The following is a 23,035-nucleotide window of genomic DNA, read 5'->3' as shown; positions in this document are numbered from 1 at the left end:
TTCTTATATACAGGAGTCACCTGTGCCTTTTTCCAGCTGCTTGGGACCTTGTACTGGACAGATTCACGATAAATAAACCAAAGTAAGGGGCAAATGCTACAGAACACTCCTTGTAAAACCAAACTGGGATTCCATCTGGACCTGGTGAGATGTTAGTTTTCAACTCTTTCAGTTGTTTCTCTATGCCAGGTATGTTTGTTACTATGTCGTCCATAAGGGAGTCTGTTCGATAGTCAAACAACGGTATGTTTGTACAATTCTTCCGTGTGAATAATTTACGAAATAAGAAATTTAAAACTTCAGCTCTTGTTTTACTATCTACAACTGCCATACCAGACTAGTCAACGAGCAGCTGGATGGAAGCCTTAAATACGCTTAGTGATTTAACATATGACCAGAATTTTTTCAGGTTCTCAGACAGATCTTTCGTTAAAGTATGACATTGGTGGTTATTGTATGCTTCACACACAGATCTTTTCAAAGGCGCACAAGTCTTTACTAATCTTTGCCTGCCATCATCTACATGATCTGTTTTGAAAGAAGAGTGCAAAAGCCTTTGCTTCCACATCATCTTCCAAATTTCATTGTTAAACCATGGTGGTTCTTTTCCATTCTTAAGCCACTTAATAGGTACATAATTCTCCAGACAATGATTTATAATATGTTTAAACTTTATCCATAATACCTCTAAGTCCATCTTACTGGAACTATGAGATGTCAATTCATGTCTAAGTGAGATGCTAACAAATGCTTATTTGCCTTCTAAAACTAAACTCCGCCTAAACAAGACATGAAGGCTCAATGCTACCAACTGGTCGCCGTATCACCCTCAGCCCACAGGTGTCACTGGATATGGATATAAAGGACACATGGTCAGTACACCACTCTCCTGGCCATATGTCAGTTTACGAGACTGTCCTAGCCTTCTTGACTGATTTATTAACTTTTGTACCCACAGTTGCTATAACAAGATCACTAATCCCCATCTCTATACTGATACCGACACCAAGGTCTGGCCTGTTTGTAGATACAAATTGCAACATATTTCCATTGCGTATGGGCTGCCAAACTAGCTGCTCAACACAGTTTTCCGAATATGTGGTCAAAAGTACTTTACAAGACTGTCTACCTGTATAGCCACAATGAATCCGTAGTCATCCCAGTCAATACTCTGTGGGTTAAAGTCACCTCCAATTAGTATTACCTGATCTGCATCTTCACGTGCTACTGACTGTAGACTTTCTTTGAATGACTCTAGAACTGGTACAGCAGAAGCAGGTGGCCAGTAAAAACATCCAACAGTTAACTTGGTTCCTGATAGACCTGTTGTAAGCGATCAGACAACTTCACTGTGACACTCAACTGCGACCTAAGGGAGAGACTGTAGTGTCGGCAGACTTGCCAACACTACGCACACTAATTGAAAGAGGCGGCCAAGATGCACGCGCTAACTCACGAAGGATGGAGTGAGGTCTGAAACAGGAGACTTAATGAATGTGATAAAGAAAATACGTATCTTTGGAATATACTTAACTTTTAATACATCCTTGTATACATCGTTCTTGATGAGACATCTGGAGATTGTGGCGATACAAGTGACTCTTTATATACAAGCTATTTAAGGCTAATGGCGCCTTGCTAAGTCGTAGCCATTAACTTAGCTGAAGGCTATTCTAACTGTCTCTCGGCAAATGAGAGCAAAGGTTTCGTCAGTATAGTCGCTAGCAACGTCGCCGTACAACTGGGCGAGTTCTCGTACGTCTCTCGAGACCTGCCGTGTGGTGGCGCTCGGTCTGCGATCACACAGTGGCGACACGCGGGTCCGACATGTACTAATGGACCGCGGCCAATTTAAGCTACCACCTAGCAAGTGTGGTGTCTGGCTGTGACACCACAGAGACTATATTTTCATGAACTGCTACTGACACCCCCACCTCCTCCAACAGCATCTAATCTGTATTTCTGATGTATGTTCCATGATTCACTAAATATCTCAGAGCTCTCTATTTCAGGTTTCAACCAGCTCTCGATCCAAAGAATAATTTTGGGTGTGAGAACTTTCCTGGAGGCCACTACATTCGGAACTTTATTACAAATGCTTTGACAATTTACTGAACACGGTCTGACTTCCCTTTCTGCATACTGACTGTTCATCAAAGTACCTCAAACTACCGCCTAACCTAAAACCGCTCCTGTGCTCTCCACAAGTACTCTGCTACCCGAGAATCTTCTCCTTTTGTGTAGTGCAGTCCTGACCTGTCAAGGGGAGCCCTACAAATCCCCACTCAATAATGCAGGTCCATAATTCTGCAACCTAGACTCTCAGAGAGTCGACGAAGCCTTTGGCTGAGACCCTCCTCTCAGCTTCAAACCAAGGGATTGCCTTCATCTCTGGGAACAATGCCACAAATTTCAAGCTCTGCTAGCACCCTGCAAGCAAGGCCAGAAGCCTTTACCACCTCCACCTGTAAGAACTGAGAATGGCGTCAGAACCCATAGCAGTGGGAGCAGATCCACCACATTGGATTCACTAGGAGATGCATCGGGTGCAGAGCCCATGGGTGAAACAAGCAGCACCTGGGGTATCCCAGATGACATGTCAGATTCTCCAACACTGCTGGACCCTGAGGCGACAGCCTGAAGGCAGCTGACCATAGCCAAATGCACCTTCATCATGAACTGTGGTCAGTTCCTCCTGCGTCTCTACACACAGCATGCACACATCCTACCCATCCTAGCAGGACTACTGAAAAAGAAAACTATTTAAGCAGACAGAAACTTAGATATGCAACTTGCTACCCTCCTGATGTGTCAAAAATGGACATTGATGCCTTAATGAGCTGTTTAGCTGGCTGCTCAGAAGAAATAAGAACCATGTTACAGACTGCCTGAATGTACATTTACAGTCAACAATGCAAGATTAAACCTCTTAAATATAAAAATACACATGAAACTCAAGAAATACTGCTAGTAACGACAAAAATAGCTAAATTCGTAACTGGCTGCTACAGAGATGTGAACAGGCGACAGCAGAGGGCCCAACCCACAGTCAACTGCCTTTGACAGATCACAAAATAAACTAATAATCTGTAATTTATTGTCTAATTAATAAGAAGGCCCTGACTTCATGTGTACATAATCTTCCCAGTATCACAGCCTTCTGGAAATCTAAATTGTGACTTTAAAATGTACAGGGTGAAGAAAAAATGTCGCACTTTGATGTTGGCATGCGATTCCTCATCCAGGTTCAAGACCAAAATTTATCTAGCAAAATCAGATTGGGTGCATTTTAAAAGCACATGTATGAAAACAAGGAGCTGGCAACACTGTCATATTATGCAGTACATCTGAATGTACAGAGGAATGTGTATCACCCTGCACTAGCGTATCATACATCATAGCTGACTGGGTAGGCTGCTGGGACATTAAAACCACAACTACCATGGAGCTATGGTTCAAATCCTCATCAGTTTTTTTTTTTTTTTTTTTTTTTTTTTTTTTTACGCTTGTGTTCCTACTTCTTGTCGTTTATAAGCAGGACATCATTTTGTCACATGACAGTGGGATCCATTAAAAAGCATACATGTGTTTACTAAATGCGCAGTGCACAAGCATAACTGGTTCTGTCAAGTTCCTGTAGGATGGTTTCCCAGTGGAGTAAACAAAACAAATGATGAATATATTGATATGATTTTTGGTGCTGGGTGCATCCAATAACCAAGCAGCTGCTGCTGCTGCTGCTGCTGCTCAAGTGTATGTTGCATAGTAGCCTCAAAGGTGCCACCCAATAAGAATATTCTTCATTGCCTGGAGCAACACCATCAGGAAACTGGTGATCTTCATCCACAAGTAATGGACAGAGGTCGTTCCAGGATTAGATGTACTCCACAAGAAGAGGACACAATTCTTTAAACCATTTACAAATCACATTGGTGAAGAACCTATGATATTGCACAGCGGTTCCAAATATCTTAAAGACTAGTTGTTGAAATGTTGCATGATTAAGAACTGCATCCATTTCATTATATGTTAACTCAACATCAGCGGCCAGAAGATTGCATTCGTCGAGTACAGTTTTGCGAATCGCTTCTGCACCTGGTGGAAGATTTTATAAACAATGCGATATGGACTGATGAATCTAACTTCACTCATGAAGATATTTTAAACCTCCATGACAGCCACTATTGGTCAGAGCACAATCCACATGTCACCCATGAATGTGGCTTTCAGGCACACTTTGGCAAAAACCTGTGGGTTGGAAGTCTCCTGGTGTGGTCAGAGTCATATTCTTATAACTGAAGTTATTTGTGATGGTTAGTTTGAGATACTCCATGGCAGCATTTACTGAACCTGACAACACCATCTTTTTAGTAACAGTTGAAAAATGTTTGTTACAAAGTTTCACAACACTGCACACATGTGATACCAATGTATCATTTACTCTTAATGCTATCTTCTCTTCACTGGTTCTCCTAGTCCCTGCCTTCACTACATCCTATCTTATTTTGTTGTCTGATGTGATTATCTTTTAATCAAAATGTGTTCACTTGTTGGCTGTGAAACATTAGAAAGGGAGGGCAAGTTGTTCTAATCTGAGGGTGAAAGGAGAGAGAAAGATCAAGCTATTATACCATCAACATAGCACTCCTCTTTCTGTGAATATTTAAGTCCTCACTGAGGTCAGGAAAATCAAAATTCTTACCTGACAATCTAAAATAACGTTTCACTCTTTCCCAACTTTCTCAGCATATTATTATGAATTATGCACTCTTAACCAAACTGCTTTTTACCAGAGCAAACTGCAAACTCCCATCTGCTCTATTGCATCCTAACTAATAATTAATTTTTTCTTCACTTATTTTTGAATTTGCTTACATTTTCTTACTAAGTGATAGATGCTTAAATATTTCAAAACCTTAACTAGCTTTTCCCCAGCTTGCATTCATTATTCAAGGCATTATATTCAACGTGATGATTCCAATGGTGTATCTAGTTTCACTGAAAACCTTGTTAATCAAAACATATGAATTACCGAACCTTTTATTACATTACGACTTTGCAGTGTTCATGTGAGTTAATAAGTACTTATGGACACAGTGACATCACTCATTGTAAAGACTAGCATTCTGACTTTTCTGTGACATATTTCAGTTTCAGTGAGACTAAAGTGCGCATCATATATCTTGGCGGCCGAGTTTAGGTTCGTTCTGCGCATCTGACGTCACAAAACACAGTCAGCCAATGAACAGAGAACGACGTTGCCAGATCTCGACAGCAGTGCAGACCACGGATGAGTGTCTTCAGTTTTAGAAACATTCAGTCATAAATAAAGTAATAGGACAAAAGCAATGTCTTGATAGCAGATTTTCTTTTACAGAAAGTTTGGAAAAAGCATTCTTTATACCAATTGCTTCATATTCTATTAATTAATTAAACCAAACAAGCAATAAGACTCCTAATTCAGGCGATAGCAAGGAAAGGTGTTTGTTTCAATCTCACGAACTGCTTTTTCGCAATAAAGAACAGCGGTAATTGTTTATTTCCTATTGTACTTCGACGAAGCGTGAGTAATTCATAGTCATACCAACAGTGTTTATAAGTAGTTGCGTGAGGTGTTAGAGTCCTTATGGAGTTACACTGTTCGAGGAGCTGAGGTAGCGTAACGGTTAGGGTGTTGGGCTGCCAAGGGAAAGGTTATGAGTTCAAACCTTGTGCGGTGCTTAATATTTTCTTTCTTTAAAAACAATATTGGAGTGCCTTACTTCACGAATTTTATTCGTTTGAATGAAATTTCTAGTGCTTTGCCTCTTCATTAACTTTTTCGCTGCTGCAGACACGTGCTCCCCGCATTCCGCGCTGTGCGCGATTTTGTCATCACTGCACTTCTCGCCTGTGCAGACACATGGTGTTCCCACTGCTTTGACACACTTATCATTCGATTTCACAAAAACTATTTGGCCAAAAAATTTGATTTTTACACGTCTTCTTGCCCGATACCTTCCCCCCATAAATGACTTAATTTTGTTTTGATGTGCAGCATTAAATGTAGTAAACCATTGCACGAAATTTTGAAGAGTTTGCAGAGGTAGAAGTCCATAGCGTATACTTTCCGTATGGTCGATTTTAGTTGCCACAATGTTGAGAATGAAATGTGGACAAGATACCTAAATTTCATACAATATTTACTGTATAACAATATCTCATTTAATTTAAGTACCACATAGGTGTCGTATGTAATATTGAGAAATATTACGTCTTTCGCGACTGTAATAAAAGTTTTATATACACACAGCGCGTTTGGCTTTATTTTAAAGCACTTCCATCGGTGAAAGGTATGGCACATACACAATGGTATTCATGTTCTATTTCTTGTTTTTGTTCCATAGTCGCAGTTTTACCAATGGTATTGAAATATATCCCTCTTCTGCAACTGTAATAAGCGACTTATTTAGACCAGACGCGTTTCTCTCTTTTGAAGCATCATAAGAGGACTGTATTTTGTGTCCTCCATTGCCAAGTCACCTTTCGTAGTTTTGTGCTGCGGTAGCACAATATTCAACGTTTGTGTTGGCTCATCAGTGTTTTAGCAAATAAATTATATTTGACATAGCTCTGAGCACTTCACTGACAGATGGTATATTCAAGTCCTAATGTTTTTGTAAGTCCACAGTTTTGTTTAATGTATTTTGTCTACTTCCTTTTGATTGATTGAAGTGCTTTAAAATAAAGCCAAACGTGCCCAGTGTAAGTAAAACTTTTGTTACAGTCGCGAAAGGTGGAATATTTCTCAATATTACATACGACACTTATGTGGTACTTAAATTAAATGAAATATATAGGTATCTTGTCCACATTTCATTCTCAAGATTGTGGCAACTAAAATCGACCATATGGAAAGTATACTCTATGGACTTTTACCTCTGCAAACTCTTCAAAATTTCGTGCAGAGGTTTACTATATTTAATGCTGCATAATAACTGCGTTGAACATCGAAACAAAATTAAGTCATTTATGGGGGGAAGGTATCAGTCAAGAAGATAGGTAAAAATCTAATTTTTGAGCCAAATAGTTTTTGTGGAATAGAATGATAAAGAGTGTCAAAGCAGTCGGAACACAATGTGTCTGCACAGACAGGCGAGCAGTGCAGTGAAAAAAAATCGCCCACAGCGCGGAATGCAGGGAGCATGTCTTTGTAGCAGCGAAAGGGTTAATGCGGCCGTGGTGGCTTTATTTCATGAACTGCGCGCTCCCCCCTACACGTAAGCTTGCGAACTATGCTATACTATGGCGCTGCTTCTATTGGCGCGTGCGTCGTGTGCAACTGGCAACGCAGCAATCTCCAGCATCTGGGTGGGCATGCGCGAGCCGCCAAGATAAAAGAATTGAACTATAATTAACTTACAAGATAATTAATGTTAAAGTTTGTGAGTACGTATGTTTTCCATTGCATATTTTGTCTCTCTGCTTGTTAGATTCTGACCTTTGCCATCATAATTTTGTTGGCCTCGCTTTTATACACAAGTTGACATATTTCACTAATTGATTAAGCCATTAATTAAGATTTTTGCATAATTTTCCATAATTTTCAATATGGTGCTTGTACCCATAAATGGACTATTCCCAGTACAGATACATAAAAAGGTTCCGTAAACTTTCCTAATTTCCTAAACCACCACATATTTCACAAAGAGAGTTACTGTTAATACTTATAATCCATACTAAGTAGAAAAAAAATCTATGAAAACCATTTTTCAAATGATCATGTGGTTTTCAAGATCACAATAAGTTCACATGCCGGTCTTTATACAGTTCACCCCACACTCAAAATGGTTGGTCCCAGGAGAGCTATTTAACACACAACATCTCTGTACATATTTGTAACAATGATGAAAATCCCGGGAGATACTAGTACTCATGCAACACCTCTGCTACATCTTGTGAAACAGCAGCTAGTTTAAGTTGTGTTAATATTGATCCTAGAGTGCAAATCTGGTAAACATATGACTAACATCTCAGGGAGAGTATTCTGATCATGTAACCTCAAATGTTGTATTTTTGAACAGCTATTTGGTTAAACTTCATTTCCCACCTAAACATTGATCAGGAAGTGCTTTACAGTTATCAGTTGTTTATATTGTGTTAATGTTTCCCCGTTAACTAAATACATTTCTGCACTTTATGAGCAGTCATCATGCAACTTACTATTTCCACTATCTACATAATTCAATGCCAACTTGAGAATGGTCACCTGTTCTACTCCAAGTATAAGTGGACTGCAATTGATTTGCTACTGTGTTTAGATGTTGTAGGACAGTGCAAGTGTCTACTTGCATCTAAATGTTTAATATGAAACAGAATCTGGTCATTAAAATGTTTGTGGTGATGATGAATTTGGAAAAAAGCCATGTCATTTGGGAATTTGTGTAGTGTACATCATTTGCACAAGTCTAGAAGTCAGTTTATGGCTACTCCACTTGACTTTGATCATTGAGACTCTGAGGGCTTAATGGACAATGAAGGTAGGCACTGTTGCACATGCATCTACATATGTGAGGAGCTGGATTTTAAAATCTGCTCTATGCTTTCTGTTTTTTTGTTGGAATTTTGTGTGAACATTCACATGTTCCCAATGAATATTGGTTGTCTTACTTTTACCAATATTACACTTGCAGAGATATAGTCATTTGTTTGACCCCATTGTGCAACTTTCAGCGGAGCATCCCGGACTTTTCAGCAAATACAAGACATTCTATCTCCAGCAACATTTTCTTTAAACAAAGGAAACTAGGCAATCTTGTACAACATTCTGCATTGTTTTAAGCAAAATAATAATTTAAAAAACTACGTCATGGGCATTTTTTATTTAGATAATCTGAAGCAAAGTCAGTCGCAAAAACAGATGCTTTTGGAGGGGGGGGGGGGGGGGTAATGTGAAATTTAGTTTTGATTATCTCTGGGGGTAATTGCTGTACAAACCTGAAACTTTGCACATAATACTGCATCAACACAAGGTCACACAAAATTTCGTTCTCCTAGTGTTTTCCAATAGTTTACAAACTGAGGGAAAAAGATGGAGACTTTTGTCAAAAAAAATAGTGACAGTAATGAAGGTCATATATCAACATGAAATCTCCAGCCAGGGCAATACACTGCACACATTTATGAAAAAGAGTGGTGTATTCGAAATATCTATGAAACCTCTCATGACCAGAAGGATACTTCAACAAGCTTTTTACACCCACATAGCATAGCAAATTCATTATATCGGACATCAAGAAATGATAATTTCTGGGTACTGGAACAACACATTATTGCAGTTACTCCAGCACCATCAGTGGCACCATCAGCCCAGCAGTATAGTTTTCCTCATAACATTCAACAGCAAATTAATAAAAGTTGGTAAAACATTCAAGTAGCTTGAAGTAAACATAAGCTTAGGATCCTAAGAGAGACCTGTTCTAGCTCTCGTCTGTGATATTTAAGAGAAATGTATTATCACACTTGGGAAGCTAAGGTAAAGAAACACAACAGAGGCTGCTGTTGCACAACTATTGGGCACGGCTCCTATAGTGATGGAGATGCTAATTTTCTCACTTTAAAAGAAACTGGCAGTAGTTATGCCACAAAGGACCATGGCACTAAATTTATACAATTTTTTCCATCATTACACTAACATTCCACATAAAGGGCAAACTATGTGAATACAAAATAAGCTTTACTTTAAACTAGAGTCAAACTAGCCCATCAATATCATTGTACACTATAATAGATACTCAAAATTCTCTAACATGAAACCCTTACAAAAAAATTTGTTGGGAAAACTGCTGTGAACTTCACCAAAATTTACACCATGTAACAATTGTATAAACTCAGTGGCAATTAATGGGATGTGTATTGCAGTTGTTATGCAGCAATTTTATTACCATGAAATCCTATGCCTTGATAATGCACAGTTAAATTTTGAAGTTTATGATCAGTTTGGTTCTGTACTTATTACAGCAGAAACACTTTTTTGTAAAATTGGGCTAAAAACAACCATTTTTTGCAATTTTACAAAAATTACCAACTTTGCCCTCAATTTGAAAACTATTGGAAAGCACTAGGAGAGTTAAATTTTATATTCTATGTCTTTGAATTGGCAAACTATTTCATGCAAAGTTTCAACACTAATTTATCAATGTTACTGGTTGCTGAGCTCTGTGTCTGTGGATTATATTATTTTAATAGATACAGCCACCAGCCACTTTGTTATGTATTTTTATTTACGTTAATACATAATAATTTTGTTCAGCATTCACTTTGCTGTTGATATTATTAGTATGTACTGACTGAAGACTCAAATATGTATTATGCTAATTAAGGCCCAAAACGCATTCTAGTTTAAATAAAAACTCATAACAAAGTGACTGGTCGCTATATTTATCAAAATAACGCAAAGTTTCAAATTTATCCCACAGTTACTTCCAGATATACAAAAAGCTAAACTTAACATTTGTTTCAAGTGTCTATTTCTAAGCCAACTTTGGTTCACATTATCCACATGAAAAATTCCAATGAGACATTTTTTTTATTACTTTGCTTATGAGAGTACAAAATGTTGTATGATATGGCCTAGTTTTGTTTGTTTTAAGGAAATAATGCTGGAGAGATAACGTCTCAAAGTTGCTGAAAACTAAGAGGTGCACTGTTGATAGCTGCACTTTGAGATCAAACAAATGACAGTCTCCGCAAGTACTGAACTGGTGAGCATGAGATTTTACCTACATTTATTTGGAACACAAGTGAATGTTCACACAAAATTTTATCAAATTCATGATGGTCACGTGTTTCTCTAGACCACAGGGCATGGAATGACCCCATTGTCAACCACTATCAAATGCACTACCAGGGGTAGTTTTTTTTGTTGTTGTTGTTGTGGTCTTCAGTCCTGAGACTGGTTTGATGCAGCTCTCCATGCTACTCTATCCTGTGCAAGCTTCTTCATCTCCCAGTACCTACTGCAACCTACATCCTTCTGAATCTGCTTAGTGTATTCATCTTTTGGTCTCCCTCTACGATTTTTACCCTCCACGGTGCCCTCCAATGCTAAATTTGTGATCCCTTGATGCCTCAAAACATGTCCTACCAACCGATCCCTTCTTTTAGTCAAGTTGTGCCACAAACTTCTCTTCTCCCCAATCCTATTCAATACCTCCTCATTAGTTACGTGATCTACCCACCTTATCTTCAGCATTCTTCTGTAGCACCACATTTCGAAAGCTTCTATTCTCTTCTTGTCCAAACTAGTTACTGTCCATGTTTCACTTCCATACATGGCTACACTCCATACAAATACTTTCAGAAACAACTTCCTGACACTTAAATCTATACTCGATGTTAACAAATTTCTCTTCTTGAGAAACGCTTTCCTTGCCATTGCCAGTCTACATTTTATATCCTCTCTACTTCGACCATCATCAGTTATTTTACTCCCTAAATAGCAAAACTCCTTTACTACTTTAAGTGTCTCATTTCCTAATCTAATTCCCTCAGCATCACCCGAGTTAACTTGACTACATTCCATTATCCTCGTTTTGCTTTTGTTGATGTTCATCTTATATCCTCCTTTCAAGACACTGTCCATTCCGTTCAACTGCTCTTCCAAGTCCTTTGCTGTCTCTGACAGAATTACAATGTCATCGGCGAACCTCAAAGTTTTTACTTCTTCTCCATGAATTTTAATACCTACTCCGAATTTTTCTTTTGTTTCCTTTACTGCTTGCTCAATATACAGATTGAATAACATCGGGGAGAGGCTACAACCCTGTCTCACTCCTTTCCCAACCACTGCTTCCCTTTCATGCCCCTCGACTTTTATAACTGCCATCTGGTTTCTGTACAAATTGTAAATAGCCTTTCGCTCCCTGTATTTTACCCCTGCTACCTTCAGAATTTGAAAGAGAGTATTCCAGTTAACGTTGTCAAAAGCTTTCTCTAAGTCTACAAATGCTAGAAACGTAGGTTTGCCTTTTCTTAATCTTTCTTCTAAGGTAAGTCATAAGGTCAGTATTGCCTCACGTGTTCCAACATTTCTACGGAATCCAAACTGATCTTCCCCGAGGTCGGCTTCTAACAGTTTTTCCATTCGTCTGTAAAGAATTCGCGTGAATATTTTGCAGCTGTGACTTATTAAACTGATAGTTCGGTAATTTTCACATCTGTCAACACCTGCTTTCTTTGGGATTGGAATTATTATATTCTTCTTGAAGTCTGAGGGTATTTTGCCTGTCTCATACATCGTGCTCACCAGATGGTAGAGTTTTGTCGTGACTGGCTCTCCCAAGGACATCAGTAGTTCTAATGGAATGTTGTCTACTCCCGGGGCCTTGTTTCGACTCAGGTCTTTCAGTGCACTGTCAAACTCTTCACGCAGTATCTTATCTCCCATTTCGTCTTCATCTACATCCTCTTCCATTTCCATAATATTGTCCTCAAGTACATCTCCCTTGTATAAACCCTCTATATACTCCTTCCACCTTTTTTGCCTTCCCTTCTTTGCTTAGAACTGGGTTGCCATCTGAGCTCTTGATATTCATACAAGTGGTTCTCTTCTCTCCAAAGGTCTCTTTAATTTTCCTGTAGGCAGTATCTATCTTATCCCTAGTGAGACAAGCCTCTACATCCTTACATTTGTCCTCTAGCCATCCCTGCTTAGCCATTTTGCACTTCCTGTCGATCTCATTTTTTAGACGTTTGTATTCCTTTTTGCCTGCTTCATTTACTGCATTTTTATATTTTCTCCTTTCATCAATTAAATTCAATATTTCTTCTGTTACCCAAGGATTTCTATTAGCCCTCGTCTTTTTACCTACTTTATCATCTGCTGCCTTCACTACTTCATCCCTCAGAGCTACCCATTCTTCTTCTACTGTATTTCTTTCCCCCATTCCTGTCAATTGTTCCCTTATGCTCTCCCTGAAACTCTCTACAACCTCTGGTTCTTTCAGTTTATCCAGGTCCCATCTCCTTAAATTCCCACCTTTTTGCAGTTTCTTTAGTTTCAATCTGCAGTTCATAACCAATAGATTGTGGTCAGAATCCACATCTGCCCCAGGAAATGTCTTACAATTTAAAACCTGGTTCCTAAATCTCTGTCTTACCATTATATAATCTATCTGATACCTTTTAGTATCTCCAGGATTCTTCCAGGTATACAACCTTCTTTTATGATTCTTGAACCAAGTGTTAGCTATGATTAAGTTATGCTCTGTGCAAAATTCTACAAGGCGGCTTCCTCTTTCATTCCTTCCCCCCAATCCATATTCACCTACTATGTTTCCTTCTCTCCCTTTTCCTACTGACGAATTCCAGTCGCCCATGACTATTAAATTTTCATCTCCCTTCACTACCTGAATAATTTCTTTTATCTCGTCATACATTTCGTCTATTTCTTCATCATCTGCAGAGCTAGTTGGCATATAAATTTGTACTACTGTAGTAGGCATGGGCTTCTTGTCTATCTTGGCCGCAATAATGCGTTCACTATGCTGTGTGTAGTAGCTGACCCGTACTCCTATTTTTTTATTCATTATTAACCCTACTCCTGCATTACCCCTATTTGATTTTGTATTTATAACCCTGTAATCACCTGACCAAAAATCTTGTTCCTCCTGCCACCGAACTTCACTAATTCCCACTATATCTAACTTTAACCTATCCATTTCCCCTTATAAATTTTCTAACCTACCTGCCCGATTAAGGGATCTGACATTCCACGCTCCGATCCGTAGAACGCCAGTTTTCTTTCTCCTGATAACGACGTCCTCCTGAGTAGTCCCCGCCCGGAGATCCGAATGGGGGACTATTTTACCTCCGGAATATTTTACCCAAGAAGACGCCATCATCATTTAATCATACAGTAAAGCTGCATGTCCTCGGGAAAAATTACGGCTGTAGTTTCCCCTTGCTTTCAGCCGTTCGCAGTACCAGCACAGCAAGGCCGTTTTGGTTAATGTTACAAGGCCAGATCAGTCAATCATCCAGACTGTTGCCCCTGCAACTACTGAAAAGGCTGCTGCCCCTCTTCAGGAACCACATGTTTGTCTGGCCTCTCAACAGATACCCCTCCGTTGTGGTTGCACCTACGGTACGGCCATCTGTATCGCTGAGGCACGCAAGCCTCCCCACCAACGGCAAGGTCCATGGTTCATGTTTTTTCTTTTTTTTTTCCAAGGTGTTTTTTTTTTATCACCTTGAAAACGAAAGCTGTGATGATCAAATGGGATGAAAGTATTTGTCCACCTCTATATATTCAGCTATCAATGGGACACATTTTTCCCAACAGTGGATGATTTGATAGATACCATGGTTGAATAAGGTTGCTTTCTGGCCTTTTAGGAAAGGATTCACCTTGAAAATAATATTGTTGGTATTCTGGAAATGCCTGCCATGCAATGGTTTCTTCATTTAATGAAAGTGGAACAATCACAGGGTGCCATGTCAGGAGAATACAGAGCTGCAGGCGAAATTTGATGGCCCAAAGAAGCAGCATGTGTGAACTGTATCACGTGAAGAATGAGCTGGGACACTGTACTGGAACAAAATTACTCCCAGAACACCTCCTGTAGCCTCATCCACAGATTTAAGTATTACGCACCTGTCACTGACTGTTTCTCAATAGCATAATCTGTGCTAGCACCACACCATGGTACTCCCAGAAAATGCCCATCCTCACCCTTGCCCAATGATATTTCGGCCTTTGCTTTTTTCTGCTTGCTTTGTCTTAGGAATCACGGTGATACATCCAGCTCTGGCCCATGTTGAAGTCATCTGGATTGGTGTGACATAGCTACACCATTTCTGCAACTGCCTTGGTTCAGAAGGCATGCTGAATGGGTCCGACATGTTGCAGAAACCACTATAAAGTGATCCTTGTTACGTTCAGAATGTCATACAAGATGTTGAAAACTGATCCACGACTGATTTTCACTTTGTCACTATCACTTCAATTGTGATATTTGGGCCTGCAAGCACCAGGGCTTCCACTTCTCCTGCGATTACCAGTTCTTCAAAGAGAGATGGTCTGCTACTTTGTTTTTCAGCACTGAGACCGGTATGACCACAATGGAAGTGCCTGTGCCACCTCATCACTACATCATATGATGGTACACTGTTGCTGTACCCCTTCACCAACACAACATGGACTGTTGCTGCACTGTTTCCTTCAAATGCACGATACAAATCATTGCTCAATACTCCACTTTATAAATGGCCTGCACCACTTTACTTCGAAATTTCTACTAGTGTGCTATGATACTGTGATGCAGGAACTTCAATGTTTACCAGAAATGCAGGCTTGTATGTGGAAAGAAACAAAAATTAATTATGTAGCTGTAATTTTTCAAGGTAATAAATTAAACTTAGGATAATGCCCCATATGAATCTTGACCAGTGTTTTATACAATAATCACTTGAACTGATGTGCATTGAAACTGCTTACACCAGTAGCACCCAGCACCCTGTTACTTAGTACACTCTGTGATATGCTATCAGTTCCCTATCCTCACAATTTTCATCTCCCTCTACCAACACTTGTTCTTCTCAAGTCCAAAGATGTGAAATGGCTATCCAACTTTACACTTTTCTGTTGACATCCACTACTTCTTAATTAATGTTAACCTCTTAATTCATTCTCTTCTACAAATATCCTTAAACTGCCTTTTCATGTACATTCTGTATCAACTCACACTACGCATGTGTGCGTGTGTGTGTGTGTGTGTGTGTGTGTGTGTGTGTGTGTGTGTGGGCGCGCGCACATGCTTTTTTTTCCCAATATTATTCTTGTGATTATTCAATTAGTTCAGAGTGTGTGTGTTTCACCCACACATGGGATATGAATGCATAGAAGATGACAAACCAATATTGGGGTATTTAGATAAACTGAAAATTCACGTTAAGCACAATTCTTGAGGACTTCAAGAAAACTTCTATAGATCAGTGCTTAAATTTTCATCTATGTTTGCCATACAAAGTACATTTTTGAATTAATCAAAATGTTTTGATTTCAGAACATGTTTGCTTCGCATTCACGTTCAAAAACGGGAAACCCACTCAGAATTAACAAACAGACATTTTTTTCTTTCACATTTGTTGTCATAAAATTTTCCTTAACAGGAACACTTAGGAAGTGGCATTACATGCTTGCACACACAAATTTTTCAGTGTGAGAGCAAATGTGACAATGAAACTGTTGAAGACCAATGATACCAACTATTCTAAGCAGAACACATGCAATGGAAATCAATGGTAAATAACAGCAACCCCTAATTTTTCTGATCTCCAAACCATAAATAGAGTCTTAAATTCACACTCATGATTCAAATGGTGGAATGATGACTTATAATAATCTTACCTATGTGAATCATTCTGGACATAACAGTTATATGCCACTGGTAGACCTAACTCATCCAATGAGAAGAATACTTTAGTCTGGTCAATTTTTAGAGCTCCTCCATCAAATCGCCGCTTTCGCAATATTAATGCTAATTTATGGAGCCACAGAACACGAGAAAGGATATCTTTGGGCTCAAAGCCTCCAGCTAATGGTGGTAGGTCCTCTTTTGTCCACTGTTTGTCTGGGTTTTCAATCATTGCCTGTACAGAGAATTTGTGTGTGAATGAACATAATTTATGTAGGGATTATTGTATATAAATATTTACAGAAGAAAGTATACTACACTATCATTATTATACTAACAGAGGGAGACAGAATTTCATACTAAATATACTTCTTAATACTTGAGGACCTTCTACTTTCCAACCAATGAAACAAAAATAGCTGAAGCAAAGGTCACACACACACACACACACACACACACACACACACACTTGCAATTTTGAATATGTTAACAAAGACGTATGTCAGAAAAGAAAAAGGAACCACCAAAAATTGTAAGAAAGACTAGAAATTAAATAGGCAGTTTATCTGGACAGATTGGTCACAGCAACTACAAGAGGAAAAATATATAACTATATAGACAAATAAAAATAATCAATTTTTGAAAATATAATTTAATTAGATAGACAAGAAAATCTACTCACCAAGTGGTGGCAGGAAAATACATATACAGCAGTATTTAAAGTGGTGGCAGGAAAATACATATACAGCAGTATTTATATTTGTAAGCTTTCAGAGCCAGTGGCTCCTTCTCCTGGCAGAAGTGTTGAAAGGGAAAGAAGAGGGGTGAAGGCAAAAAATGTGTGAGGTTTAGCAAATGGGGAGAGTTCGGAAAAGTCACCCAGAACACCGGGTCATAGGATACTTACCAGACTGGATGAGAATTTTCCTGCCCTTTCAACCTTTCTGCCAGGAGGAGGAGCCACTGGCTCCTAAAAGCATGCAAATTTAAATACTCTTATGAGTGTTTTCCTATCGTCACTTGGTTAGTAATTACATTAAATATCTAGATTGAGATAGAACATATTATACACTGAAGCACCAAAGAAACTGGTGTAGGCAAGCGTATTCAAATACAGATATATACAAACAGGCAAAATATGGCGCTGCAGTTGGCAATACAAGACAACAAGGCAACAAGTGTCTAGCACAGTTTTAGATTGGTTACTGCTGCTACAATGGCAGGTTATCAAGATCTAAATGAGTTTGAACATGGTGTTATAGTCGGCACACAAGTGATGGGACATAGCATCTCTGAGGTAGCGATGAAGTGGGGATTTTCCCATATGACCATTTCACAAGTGTACTGTGAATATCAGGAATCTGGTAAAACATCAAATCTCTAACATCGCTGCGGCCGGAAAAAATACTGCAACAACGAGACTATTGATGACTGAAGAGAATTGTTCAACATGACAAAAGTGCAACCACTCTGCAAATTCCTGCAGATTTCAATGCTGCGCCATCAACAAGTGTCAGCGTGCGAATGTGTGATTGACAAGGAATGGGGATTTTGGTTTACATGAAGTGCCTTTATTTGTTCATCAACATCAACTTTATCCCCTTCAAAGTAGCCCCCCTCAGATATAATACACTGGTGTCAGCACTTTTTCTAACTTGGATGCACTTCTGGAACTCATTCAGTGAGTCTGTTTTTAACTCGTCAATGGCGACAAAAAGACCTCCATTCATTGTTCTCTTCAGGAATAGAAAGAAGTTGCAGGGGCCTATGCCTGGTGAATATGGTAGCTGAGGCAACATAAGTTTTTTTTTTTTTTGCCAAAAAATCATGAACAAGCATTGAGATGTGAGCGGGAGCATTATCATGATGCAATTTCCACTAGTGGTTTCACCACAATTCTGGTCATTTTCTTCAGGTTGCTTCACGCAAATGGCACGTAACTTCCAGGTAGTATTTCTCATTAATCATATGACCACAAGGTTGGCACTCATGATGCTCTATCCCGCTGTAATCGACGAAAACACTGAGAAGAACCTTCACATGAGATCGAACCTGTCAAATTTTTTCAGTCTTGGCTCTTCCGGCAGTTCCCATTTGGACAATTTGGCTTTTTAGTTTCAATGTCATACCCCTATACCAATGTTTTGTCACCTGTTATAACCTTCTTTAAAACTTCTGAGTCATTGTCTATGTCATGTTGTTCTTGGTTGAAATTCACCAATTTCAGAACAAACTTAGCTCTTAAACATTTCATGCCCAAAAACGTCTGAAAAAATTGCTTGACATGAATCTAAGGATATGTCGACATCATCAGCAACCTTTCTGATGGCGATTCTGCGATTTTCTAGAACCATTTTCTTTACTTCTTCCACAATGTCATCAGTAATTTATGTGCTAAGGCATCCAGGGCAGTCATTGACTTCAATGTCTTATCAGTCCTCTTTGAAACATTTATATTAATCATAAATTCTTGTCTTACTCATAGTAGATTCGCCAAAAGCCACAGTCAACATTTCGGTTGTGGTGCTGCACTTTATTCCAATTTTCATGCAAAATTTAATGCAAATTCTTTGCTCCATATGTTTCATAAGTAAAAATTCACAGAGCACTGTCAAGGTTCCTCTGGAGCAAAGATTTGATGGCTGACGTCATCCGTCCATTGCTGATCATGTGACCCAATGCTCATTTCCTCCCAACACACAGTCATGCGCAGACCTCCATATTTCATTTCATCATGATTGATTTCAGTTATTTGTTGTTTGTTATCTGCTATAAATTCTCTGATTTCATTATTTCTTTTGTTAAAATTTTTAATAGATAACGACAGATTAAACAAAACAGCGAGGCAGCAGTCTGAATAGTAGGACACTAACATACTAAATTACTTCCCCTCTACATTCATAAAGTGGCTTTTTATAAATACAGATACCATGTTTAATATTTTACAATGCAATAGATTTCAATATGACTGCAACCTGAGTGGAAAGATTACTGTGGGTAGAATCAAATTAATTAGTAAGTGGAATTTATTTGTACATTGTAAGGCATTTGTAGTGTTACATACAGAAATGCAATGAAACCTTCAGACACTTCAATTTGTTTGTTTAAATACGTATTTCTGGCAGACCTATTTATTGTTAAGTAGCTCTCTAAACTGCATGTGAAACATTTTTGCAAACATCAATGGTCAATGTTTATACGGTCCCATTACAAATAAGGCACATGAACTCTTAAAAGCCAAATACAACATGTAAACAAAACCTACATATCTTGAATGTAAAGGTACTGAGTGGGTTATGACTACTGCACAAAAATTTGCACTGGGCTAGAAACTAAAGTTACCCTTAAAGCAAACCAAATTTTCATGGGATGTGACACAAGCTTGTAAATGTGTGCTCCTTTTCGTAATTCTGAGTGCAATTTGATGTAACAAATGAAAAAAAACTGATGCTTCGACTTTCCAAAATATAAAATGCAGATTCCTCTTCCTCACTTGTATAGTTTGTGAAATTCCTCTTCTGTGACATGTAATGACACAGGCGCGCGCGCACGCACACACACACACACACACACACACACACACACACACACACACACTCTTTCTTTGTGTTGTTTTACACTTTCACCTCCCTTCTCTAATATACAAGCTAGTCCTGCAAGCTGCAAACCATTTGAGTCCAACAAATGTCATTTTTATACAAATGTGGACTCCAGCATACACATACATGAACTACCACGTTGTGTACATGCCATTTGCGCGTAAAAACAGATGAAAATCATCTTGTGATGATCACAATTTGTGTGAAAAGAACAGCTGCGAACACCAATGCTAGTTGAAATAATATGACTTGATTGGAATTGATGTGTCGTGTAGTGACATGACAGACAGTGTGATTACACCTTGACGTGATGGTGCCATGCCGTGACAGACAGTGTCAATTGGCCACTATCAACAATAAACTAAATATTCGAAACAGTTGAAAATACAAAAATGGACCATGCTCACCAACATAATAAAAAAAAGTTTTGAAAACTGCACGTATAAAGCCCGTGAAATTAAAATATTCCCATTACTTTTTGACCACATCCGATATGTAGTTTATGTTTTAATCCTTTATGATCTGACAGGATTTCAAAGCCTCACTTCAAAAAAGAGTATATAATATTCTTTGTCATTTGAGACTTGACAGGAATGCAGTGCCCCATTTATTCTTGCTTTGGTACATAACATTGTTAATGCATTGAAGGACTTCCATGGACTTCTTACTTGTGATGCCAAAGCAGTTTGAATTTCAGGGCATGCAGATCTCGCACTATATGGTTTCTTAGAGTTCTGTTTTTTATTCATGTGTTTCCTGTGATAATCCAGCCTTCATATTTTTTCCTGTTTTATGGTAAGTCTATTTATGTTAATAATTGTTTAGAAGTAGAACATATTATAAACTTTTAGAATATTTTCATAGAGAAAACTGTGTACTTTTAAGTCCCATCAGACCTTTGGCTACCTGTTCTTGCACAACAGGCTATGGCAAAAAAGTTGAAAGATGAAGAGGTATTGGAGTTGCTCCTCAAGTATTTTCCATCTGACATTAATACTTCACATGAGGAAATTAGTGAGTCTGAACAAGAATAGGTTCTTGAAGAATCCAAACTCAACAATTTACAGGTACAACCAAAAAGAAATTATGAAATGCCAACATCAGAATACTTTCACTTATTCCTGATAAGTTAAGGAAACACAATATGAAGATAGCAGTCATTTTGAAACCAATCTGATAGACAGAGAACCAAAAAGCAACAATGTAAAAGTGCAACAAGAAATGTTGTGTTGTATGGTTGGTGTCTGTGAGGGTACATGTTTTGGTATAGGAGTACTGCCTCTCGACCTTTTCCATCCGCTTGGCTATACACATACACACCAGCTCCGGTTATTCCCTATGTTCCATTCTGCTGATTACAGTACGCTGCCTCAGCCAAATAAGGCACAGGCGACACCTGGTCAGCGCACTCTACCTTGGCAAAGATATATTTCCAGACACATGTTCATAGGGCCTTTTTCCCTCCATTTCCAGAAAAACACCACAAAACAATCTGCTAGTCAAGAAGATATACAAACTACCCCTCCACTGAAACTGATGACAGTGCCAAAAATGTGAACTGCGACCTGGAAGATCCTTGAAAACTTAGTAGAAAGAAGTGTGTAACTGATTTTCCTAAATTTACTCTAGAAAAGGGAGTGATCGAGGATTAATTTACCCAAAAGGATTGTGCAACAGATGTCTTTTTGGATGTTTTGTTGAACGATGTGATTGAAAATATTACATTTCAGAGCAATTTGCATACAGTGCAAAAGGGGAAAAATCCAGCCAATAACTAAAGAAGTAGTTCATAGATTTCTTGGTCTTGAATTTCTCTGCAGTTATCACTGTTTGCCACAGAAACATTATTACTAGTGCTTTGATAATGATCTGAAAATTCTACTTGTCACTCAAGCAATAACAAGAGAGAGGTACAACCAAATTCTGTCCACCATTCATCTGAATGATAATCTTCATATGCTTAGCAACACTACAGATAAACTGTATAAAATATGTCCACTGATAACAGCTTTCAATGAAAACTTTCAAAAATTAAAACTTCCATATAAGATGCTGTATTGACAAGACTATTGTTAGATTCCAAGGAAGCTCTTCCCTAAAGCACTACAATCCAATGGAGCCACTGAAACATGGGTAAATACTTTGGTGTCATGCAGATTTGTCGGGATACATGTATGAATTTGATGTCCATCAAGGTAAAACAGCTGGTGACAGCAAAGAAAAGTTCGAACTTTGTGGAAGTGTAGTGCAGAAACTGACATCTTGCCTCCACTACAATAATAATGTTATTATGATGGACAACTCTCTACAAATATATTTAGCTCATGGCGTATATGGGTGTGGAACAGTATGTCAGAATCAACTTGGCCTGCCAAAGCTAAAGAGTGATCAAGAGCTGTTGAGAGGTGCATTGTCCAGTACATGATTCCAATAAGAGTTCTGAAAAAACTGAACAACTTTAATGAAAAGCATATTTGACCACCAGATGTGTTAGTGGAATTATTATGGTTTATTGAAAATATGCATTTCATGAATTACTTGAGAGCTGTTAGCAGTCACCTACCAAAAATGTTTAACACTGAGAAGCGTTTTGAATATATTTTGCTTCTTTTTTCAATTAAGTAATTCCTTTTACAGCCTGCTTCAAAAAATTAAAAGTGTAAGTGGACTTATACCGACATAAAAATATCAAGTCCTACAAAAAGACAATGAATTGATATTTTCCCCCTGTCCTTCTTAGTGGATGGTGGAAACACTGCCCTGTAATGATTTTGCAATTGTAAATAAGTAGCCTCCAACTACAAAAATGTTGTTTAGATTCTTCAATGCACTATCAATTTGCCAGCCGTTGTGGCTGAGCAGTTCTAGGCGCTTCAGTCCACAACCGCGCTGCTGTTATGGTTGCAGGTTTGAATCCTGCCTCAGGCATGGATGTGTGTGATGTCTTTAGTTTAGCTAGGTTTAAGTAGTTCTACGTCTAGGGGACTGATGACCTCAGATGTTAAGTCCCACAGTGCTTAGAGCCATTTGAACTATCAA

At 38.6% G+C, this 23,035-nt stretch overlaps 1 protein-coding gene across 4 annotated transcripts in view; it reads right to left on the bottom strand.

Annotated features, from left to right (window-relative positions):
- The window catches only part of LOC126251804 (DIS3-like exonuclease 2), a 225,994-nt gene that overhangs the window by 83,421 nt on the left and 119,538 nt on the right, over positions 1–23,035 (bottom strand). For all 4 annotated transcript variants that reach the window (XM_049952445.1, XM_049952446.1, XM_049952447.1 and 1 more), the window contains one exon: positions 16,391–16,632. In XM_049952445.1, the coding sequence (XP_049808402.1) occupies positions 16,391–16,632 (242 nt within the window). The remainder of the gene's footprint in view (positions 1–16,390; positions 16,633–23,035) is intronic.

Source organism: Schistocerca nitens, chromosome 4 (genome assembly GCF_023898315.1).
Source record: "Schistocerca nitens isolate TAMUIC-IGC-003100 chromosome 4, iqSchNite1.1, whole genome shotgun sequence".
In the NCBI taxonomy this organism is placed as follows: domain Eukaryota; kingdom Metazoa; phylum Arthropoda; class Insecta; order Orthoptera; family Acrididae; genus Schistocerca; species Schistocerca nitens.
This window is presented reverse-complemented; position numbering and strand designations above follow the sequence as displayed.